The following is a 9,029-nucleotide window of genomic DNA, read 5'->3' on the forward strand; positions in this document are numbered from 1 at the left end:
GTCCCCCTCCCCCTTGTCCCCCTCCTCGCCCTAGTCCCCCCCTAATCCCCCTTCTCCTCCCAGGGCCACCCATCACAAACTTAGTCCCCGTTGTGTCCTGTCATGAGTGATCGCTAAACTTGCTACCCTTGTTCCCTCCTCTGTTCCCTCCTCGATGCTCCCAGCCCACACCGTCACCATTATACGTAACATATTGCCGCTGCTGCTGATGCTAAATGTCGTCTTCGCTGTCCTTGGTACACACAGTCAGTCCAGGGTCTAGAGAGTAGTTAGGATTCTCTAGATAGTTAGTCCTCGTCGTCATAGTCATCAGCATCGTCGTCAGAGTCAGTGTCATCATATGATCATCATCATCACCACCACCCTTTCACTGAGATGTCCCAGGCTGAGTGTAATCGCCCGGCGGCAGCAGGGGAAAAAAGTGACAAGACTGTGTGTGTGTGTGTGTGTGTGTGTGTGTGTGTGTGTGTGTGTAGCATCACTGTGTCTTTAAAATCCACACACACTAAAAGAAAAAATCGAAACTTTTTTTTTTTTTTCCTGTAGGGTGAAGTTTGCTTTCGTATTAAATTAGTTGTTTGGAACTAGTTAAATTACGTAGTAGGATTAGAATGATAAATGTACTGTTTATTTAAGCGTCTTGAGATTGCGACATAATACTAACTCTGTGTTTCCTTTGCCCCACAGGACGTGATTCACACCATCTGCCAGCCTTACGGAAATGTCCTTCGCATCGTCATCTTCAAGAAGAATGGAGTCCAGGCCATGGTGGAATATCCTTTTACGCAACCAATACATAGAGTTTGGCGTAGAGTTATTGATTATTAGTTAAGAGGGGAGGTTGTAGGTGGATGGCGTTATTGAGGTGTTAATGTTGGAGAGGAGGGTGTGTAAGTTGTGGGGAAGGCAGTGCAGTGGCAGGGGACAGGGCAACATGGAGGCGATTTGTTTGTGGCCACTCCATAAGGGCTTAAGGGGTCTGGCTATAGGTAGATAGATAATGTTGTATGATTTTTTTTTATTTTAAATGCCAGGAAGAAGGAACCAAAGGCTAGGGACCCTGCAAGATTGTTCCCAAGAAAAAAAAAAAGCCACTTATAATGCTGATGTGGATTATTTTAGTAATGTCTAAATCATTGTTGAGTAGGTGTAGGATTTGTTGATACTAAGGTAAGTGAAGTATTGTCGTAGGAAGAAAAGGAAGTGTATGAGAAAGGGTGGACAAGGAGGAGTAGAAAACAGTGGCTGGGAAAGGAGGAGAAGCAGAAGAGTGGTGAGAAAGGCGAAAGAACAGGAAAGTGTGGCTGGAAAAGATGAAAAGGGCAGAAGATTAGGGTGAAGGGCGAAAGAGTTAATGGATGAAAAAGAAGGACAGGAGCAGAAAAGGTGGGAGATAAAACCAAAGAGTGTAAGAGATGAGTAAAAGCAGAAGAGTGTGGATGAGAAAGAAAGAAAAAATTGGAGAGAGAGGCAGAAGAGTAGCAGAGATTGGATAAGAGAGAGCTAGAGAGATTGGATGAGAAAGGAGAAAGGCCCAGACACCTCCCTGGGGCCTGATTCTGAAGAGGCAAACACAGGGGAAGGTGAGTCTTGTTTGAGGAGGCTGTAGGCTGCTGCTCTCACTCTTCCTCATTCATCCCTCTCCTTCCTTCCTTCCTGCGTTCCAGTTTTCGTTCTTTTGTTCCTTCTTTTTCCATCCTCGCCCTATCTCTGTTCTTTCGTTCATTCCCTAATTCCTTCCATCTGTCCCTTTCTTTATTTTGCATCCATTTCTTCCATCATTCTTTAGCTTCTGTCTCCTTATTTCTCACACATGTTTTATCCTCCACATGATTTATTCTCCACATGATTTATTCTCTTTATTTTCCATTATCATCATCCCTGTCTCATCCTCTCCTTTATTCTCCCCATATCTCCCCTCATTTGTCTTCCATCCTTCCTTCCTTCCTTCATTCTTCATGCTTCGTTGACTACTACCTCCTCTCCTTCCTTCATTCATCTGTTTCTTCCTTCATTCTTCCCACCTGTCTTTCCTCAGTCCTTCATTCCTTCCTTTTCTCCATCCTTTCTTCCATTCGTCATTCTTTTTCCTCTTTTCCTTCGTTCCTTCTTTCCTCCCTCCCTCCCTCCTACATCCTGTGCTGCCACCGTATCTTTCCTCCCGAGTCCCACACGTCTCTCCCTTCGTCTTCCTCCAGACTCATGTAATCCCTCCTTCTCTCCTTCCCTTCCTCCTTCCAAGACTCGAGCACTGGGGGAGGGAAGGCACGTGTTTCCTGTTCTTTCCTCTTGCCTTCTATTCCTTCCTCTCTTCTTCTCCATTCCTCTCCTTTCGTGGTCTAGATTTTACACTCTTCTCTCTTCCATTCCCTTCCCTTTGAGTCAGATTTCTCAGCGTATCCCCACCACCTCCTTATTCCTGTTCTCTGATGTCCTGTTCTCTCTCTTGTATTCTGCTCTTCTTCCTTCTGCTTGCACGACTTTTCTCCTTGCCCGAATCCCACAGTTCATCGCCTCTTCACTTCCCCTTCCCCCCTTCCCTTTACCCTTTCAGTCCTTCCCCTCGCCCTTCACCCCGTTCCTTTGCCCACCCACCTCTTTTCTTCAGTCTTGCATCCTTCTCATTTTTCACCCCATCCCCTAGGTTTGTTATCCCCCTCACCCCAACGCACCCTATCACCCCTCCCTTTTGACTCCCCTTCTTCACCCCTCTCGGTGACCACTTGTCCCTTCAGTTCCACCAGAGGAACCTTATTCTCACCCCCTTTCGATCGCCCTCCTTTAGCCCCTACTGCATCTGTTCTACCCCTCCCCTCCCCTCCCCCATTTCACCCCTTTTCTCCCCTTCACGTCACCCCCGCGCCTCCCGCCACTAACATATGGCCGCTTCGCCGATACCCACACAAAATATCCACACACTTTCAGGAAATGAGGTTGTAGGTTTTGGGGGGCGGGGGGTGGGGCCAGACGGGGATAGAGGGGGGGGGGAAGAAAATTCACAAACTTAGAATGACAGTAATTAGCTTTTTAAATTTTATCTCATTAGTAAGAAAGTTAAGGTTAAAATCGTCTGGAGGTAACGAAGTAGGAACAGGAGTGGATTGCATTATGTTGTAGTCACTCAGTTGGTTTAGTGTATTGTGGAAGCGGTGATTTTTCCAGGTAGCCAAACTGTTTCCCTTTTTCCACTGAGAGAGAGAGAGTTTTAATAATGTCGTTTGGTTTCAGCACTACGTAATAAAAATGAAGAATATTGCCCATAGAAATAGTTGGGCAGGAGTTCAGGTTGGATGTGGAAGCAGCTAAACTAACACATACGTATTACTTAGTTAAAAGTTGGCCAGAAGTTCAGAGTCTAGGGGCCAGACTGCATGAGCTACACTGAAGTCAATGCTGAGTGGAAGTGGGTTAGGGATTGATGCTGATGGTTGTGGAAGCGATTGAACAGCAGTGAGTAATAATAGATATTGATGAGGCGCGGGGCATACTCACGCAGCCGGACTTGCATACTTGGACACAACTAGGGAGAGTAGGAGGGGGAGGGAAGCAGGGAAGGGGTGAGGTTGGGGAGAGAGTAGGAGGGGAAACTGTCGGGGTATGGAGGAGCAAGAGAGAGGGAAACAGGGGAAGGGATAGGAAGGTAAAGGGAAAGGGGAGGAGGACAGTAAGGGATGGGTGGGGGGGAGGGGAATTCTATAACATTCATGTGACACAACACGCTATCAATACATCGAGTTGGTGGACATGAGAAAGGAAGAAGAGGATGAGAGAATGAAGGGAGAGGGGAGAGAAGGAGAGGGTGAGGGGATGAAAGGGATGAGGGAGAGGACAGAGGGGAGAGAATATGCTAGCCACCGGTATGTATGTAATAGAGAAGGGGTAGTGTTGTTGGCAGGTAGGAGGGTTATCATGCCGGTGAAAACAACAGCAACACCGGACTAAGCACGCGACACTCTCATGCCTGACGTGTTTCGAACAGATGTATCCTAGAGGCACAGGTGGACTGAAGTAATGATGCCAGTGTATATTTGACACACGTAAAAACAGTTCATTTCCCCAGTCATGCTTTTTACTTTCTCTCTTGCTTTCATTTCCTTTCTCTTGCATGGTATGTTCTCTTCCTGTCTTCATTTCCTTATAGCAGTCACCCCATTCTGTGTGTGTGTGTGTGTGTGTGTGTGTGTGTGTGTGTGTGTGTGTGTGTGTGTGTGTGTAAGTAACTTGTTGAGCGCCATGACCGTCAGCTGGCCTGCCCTGCCCTGGCCGAGCTGACGCATCGTATTTTTCTCCCAGACCTCACTTTTTTTAGGGGGGCCAGCAGAGCAGCGTGGTTTTGGTCCTCTCCTGTATTTGACCTCCATATGCCATTCCTAAACTGAAGAAAATCGTCGGGAGGTGGCAAGGAAGGAAGTGGTTAAGATTCGTCGAACTCTTTTCTTTTATGAGGGTAGTTTGTGGTTTGTTTATGCACTTACCTGTACAGCACGGTATATATATTAATTTGTGGATGCTAAGGATAAGTACGTTTTCCCTCACAAGTCGTCTTTTCAGTTGCAGTAAATCGAACCAGTTTGTAAAGCTTGCTAATTTTCCGTGTTAATGGAAAACAGGTTAGGATTAGGTCTAACTTAGAATTCATTTAAAAAAGAACTTGGCTTGTCCATTTCGAGAACACTGGCGAGAAATATAGATAGATAGATAGCGTATATATAAATCGTATGTACTGTATATATAAATAAATTGTATCACCGGTTGAAGGTAAAGGGAGGGAGAAATTGAAGTGAGCGTGCCCGAGTTAGTGTACAGAATATGTATCCATGTTTTTCCACACACACACACACACACACACACACACACACACACACACACACACACACACACACACACACACACACACACACACACACACACACACACACACACACACACACACACACACACACACACACACACACACACACACACACACACACACACACACACACACACACACACACACACACACACACACACACACACACACACACACACACACACACACACACACACACACACACACACACACACACACACACACACACACACACACACACACACACACACACACACACACACACACACACACACACACACACACACACACACACACACACACACACACACACACACACACACACACACACACACACACACACACACACACACACACACACACACACACACACACACACACACACACACACACACACACACACACACACACACACACACACACACACACACACACACACACACACACACACACACACACACACACACACACACACACACACACACACACACACACACACACACACAGAGGCGTGTATGAGCATCAAAGTAAGAGAAGCACTGGCTGTGACGAACTTATATCCCGCTCTCATCCGTCTCTCTCTCTCTCTCTCTCTCTCTCTCTTTTGTGTGTGTGTGTGTGTGTGTGTGTGTGTGTGTGTGTGTGTGCATCTTCCTTTTTCCTCCCACTTCCTACCCTTCACTCTTCTTATTTTCCTCTCTCATCTCTCCTGTCTCTGCTATTCGCTTTTGCCTTTCCCTCCCTCCTCCTCCTCCTCTTTCATTCCTCGTCTGATCCCTCCATCTCTCTCCCGTCCGTCCTGCTTTCTTACATTATCATTCTCCTTCCTCCTCTCACGCTGCCGCTCCTCCTCCCCCACTATTCCTCTTCATTCTTCCATCACTTCTTTCCTCCTTCGCCCTCACACTCCCATCCATCTCTCATTGACTTCATTTTTTCTCCCCATTTCCATTTCCATCCTCTGTCTCCCTCCCCCTTACTCCTTCCATCCTCCCCTCTGTTTCTAGCTTCCTCACGCTCTCTCTTTCTCTCTTCCTCTTCCTGCTGTCTTCCCTTCCTCTTCCTGCTGTCTTCCCTTCCTCTCCTCCTCTGCCTCCTCTCTTCCTTTGCCTCCTCTCTTCCCTTCCTCTCTTCCCCTGCCTCTTCTTCTTCCCTCCCCTCTTTCTTTTTCTCTCTCCCGATCCCCTCTTCCGTCTCCTCCTCTTCCTTTTTCCTTCCTCTTCTCTAGGTCTTCCTCCTCTCCTCTCTACCATGACTGTGACAGGTAGATCTCTGTGCAGATGTGACGTGAGCGAAACCAGGTGCCGGGGTGACATGAGGCCCGGGAAATGACCACACTCACTCATTTCACACACACACACACACACACACACACACACACACACACACACACACACACACACACACACACACAACCCTGGTATTTTAATCTGAAAGGGCCTGGATGGTTATTCAGCCAAATGTTTTTTGTCACATCTTTTTTCCTTTTTTTTTTTTTTATCATCGTCTTGGTTTTCCTCCTTGTCCTCCACATTTCCTTCTTTTATTTTCTTTGATTTCTTTACTTGACTGTCCAATATTTCCTCCTCCTCCTCCTCCTCCTCCTCTTCATACTCTTCCCATCTTTCGAGGGGAGAGGGAGGAAGTTGAGGGACCTTTTATAACCAGGCAGCTCCACCACCCAGTCATCGAGGCCCCAACTTGAAGGCGCCTCTCTTTAGCATCTCTGTCCTGTTTCCTACGCCTTTCAGTCTGGTTCCTTCCAACTTGTTCTGTATTTTCGTCTACACCCTCCCCCTCTCCCGTACCCCATGTCCCGTGCGTGTAGCCGTCTTGTTCCGTCCTTGTTCGCCTGTGTCCCTCCTCAGTGTCGTCCGTGTCAGCGTCGGATGTAAATTACTGTCACATCGTTTCTCTTGTTGTTTTCTGTTGTGTCTGTTTCTTAAGGTCTGCACTACAAGGATGACGATTTTCTTCCATTACCTCTCTTTGTATTCATATCAGTCCATCTGCCTATCATTTTATCTCCATACCTATATCAGTCTCTAATCTGCATCTGTCTGGCTGTCCGTATCTCTGTCTATATCTATCTGTGTGTATCTATATTTGTCTCTCCTCTAATCTGTCTTTTGATCGTTAGTTGCTTCCTTTTCCGTATTCCCTTTCCTCTGTATTCCTCACACCATTATCTGTTTTCTGTCTATATGTTTCTCCATCCATTTAACCTACTCATATCGTTATTATTTCCTCCTACCCATTCCCTGCCCTCCCTAAAAATCATACTATTCTCTTCTCCCTATTCCCAAATGCATCTTCTGCCGTTTGAGGTCTCGGTAGGGAGTGGGTGGAGATAAATAGCCCTTGTTTACCTATGGACATAATTAGAAGCGATGACGTTACACTCTATGCTTGTTAGCCCATATTTCTTTGTATGGTGGTGTGTTGGTCTCGCTCTGTCTTCCTTGGCAGGGCTGTGTGTGTGTGTGTGTGTGTGTGTGTGTGTGTGTGTGTGTGTGTGTGTGTGTGTGTGTGTGTGTGTGTGTGAAAGAGAGAGAGTGAGAGGGAGAGAGAGTGGTATGTGTTTTAATATCCTGTCGTTCATATTTATCTTTTCTGTGTGTTTTATTCTTTTCCCCTATGCCATGGTTGTCTTTGTCTGTCATCTCTCTCTCACACACACACACACACACACACACACACACACACACACACACACACACACACACACACACACACACACACACACACACACACACACACACACACACACACACACACACACACACACACACACACACACACACACACACACACACACACACACACACACACACACACACACACACCAAACCCGCCCACTTGTTTGTCTTGCTTCTCTTCTGCACCCCTTTGTCTGCAGTAATCTTTTTTTGTTTTTGTCTTTCGTCATTTCACCTTCATCAGTCTGCTTCTTTGACCCAGTTCGCCTGTCAGTCTTTCATCATTTCTCTCCCTCTATCAGCATCATTTTTCTTTCTATATGCTTTTTCTCACTGACTCCTACTCAGATCAACCCACATAACCAGTCACTCATTCGCATACGCTTTCACTCACTCACTAAATCATTCTTATACTCACAAAGTCTCTTACCTAGTCATTCACTCAACTGATCACTCACCCACCCAGTCACACACACACCCAATCACTCACTCACTCGCCCACTCACTCACGAACCCAGTCACACACACACACAACCACTCACTCGCCGACTCACTCACTTTCTCGCCCACCCACCCACCCACTCACTCACTCTGGGTGTGGAACAAAGGGGCTGGTGGAGTTGTCAACAGTGTGGTGGGTCGTAATCGATAAAGAACCGCCGAAATCGCAGCCGATGTTGTCACTCAACCTGACAGAACCAAATTGTGTGTTTTGACTCCAGGGAAACGACGGAGGGACGGAGGGAAACAGGGTGGAGGGGGAGGGAAAGGGTGGAAGGGAAGGGAGGGAAAAATGGTGGAGAGGGTGGGAAAGAGGTGGAAGTAGAGGGAAAGGGGTGGAAGGAAGGGAGGGGAAAGTGAGGGATGGGGGAGGGAAAAAGGGGAGGAAGGGAGCAAGTGGGTAGGAACTTGAAGAGGTTGAGGAAAAAATGGAGTTAGGCAGGGAATAGAAAAGGGAAGTCGGGCGAAGAAGGAAGGAAATGGGATAGCAGTGGAGGGAAAGAGGGTGAGGGGGATAGTGGTGGAAAGGGAACAGGGCTAAAACGAGTCAGGATAAGAGAGAGTGTGGGAGAGGAAAGAAAGGGAAGCAGAGTGGAGAAAGGTAATAAGGAAGAAGGGTAAAGGGAAGGAGGGAAGAGTAGAGAAGAAGAAAAGGGAAGGGGAGAGACGAAAGAAGGGGAAGGAGGGAAGGGAAGAGAAGAAGGAAGGGGAAGGGACATGGAAGGAAATCGAATAACCGGAAGGGAAGAGAGAACGGAGGAATAGACGTGAGAAAAAGGAGTAGAACTTGAAGGAGAGACTGAAGCGAGGAGAGAGTTGGGAGAAACGCGAAGGAAGGAGTAGGAGGAGATGGAGGAGAGAAAGAGGTCGGGCAGAAATGGAGAGAGCGAGAGTCTTTCAAGAAGCGATTGGGCGTGGAGAGAAGATAGAGACGTGGAGGAAGGAAGAGGTTTGGAGAGATCCTGAGAAAGTGGAGG

The 9,029-nt window shown here is 47.2% G+C and overlaps 1 protein-coding gene across 9 annotated transcripts in view; it reads left to right on the forward strand.

Moving 5' to 3' along the window:
• The window catches only part of LOC145411128 (heterogeneous nuclear ribonucleoprotein L-like), a 535,656-nt gene that overhangs the window by 444,330 nt on the left and 82,297 nt on the right, over positions 1-9,029 (forward strand). For all 9 annotated transcript variants that reach the window (XM_080281178.1, XM_080281172.1, XM_080281173.1 and 6 more), the window contains one exon: positions 688-773. In XM_080281178.1, coding sequence (XP_080137304.1) covers positions 688-773 — 86 coding nt within the window. The remainder of the gene's footprint in view (positions 1-687; positions 774-9,029) is intronic.

The sequence above is a fragment of the Coenobita brevimanus genome, chromosome 88 (genome assembly GCF_032717465.1).
Source record: "Coenobita brevimanus isolate Jiangsu-jjx chromosome 88, ASM3271746v2, whole genome shotgun sequence".
Taxonomy (NCBI): domain Eukaryota; kingdom Metazoa; phylum Arthropoda; class Malacostraca; order Decapoda; family Coenobitidae; genus Coenobita; species Coenobita brevimanus.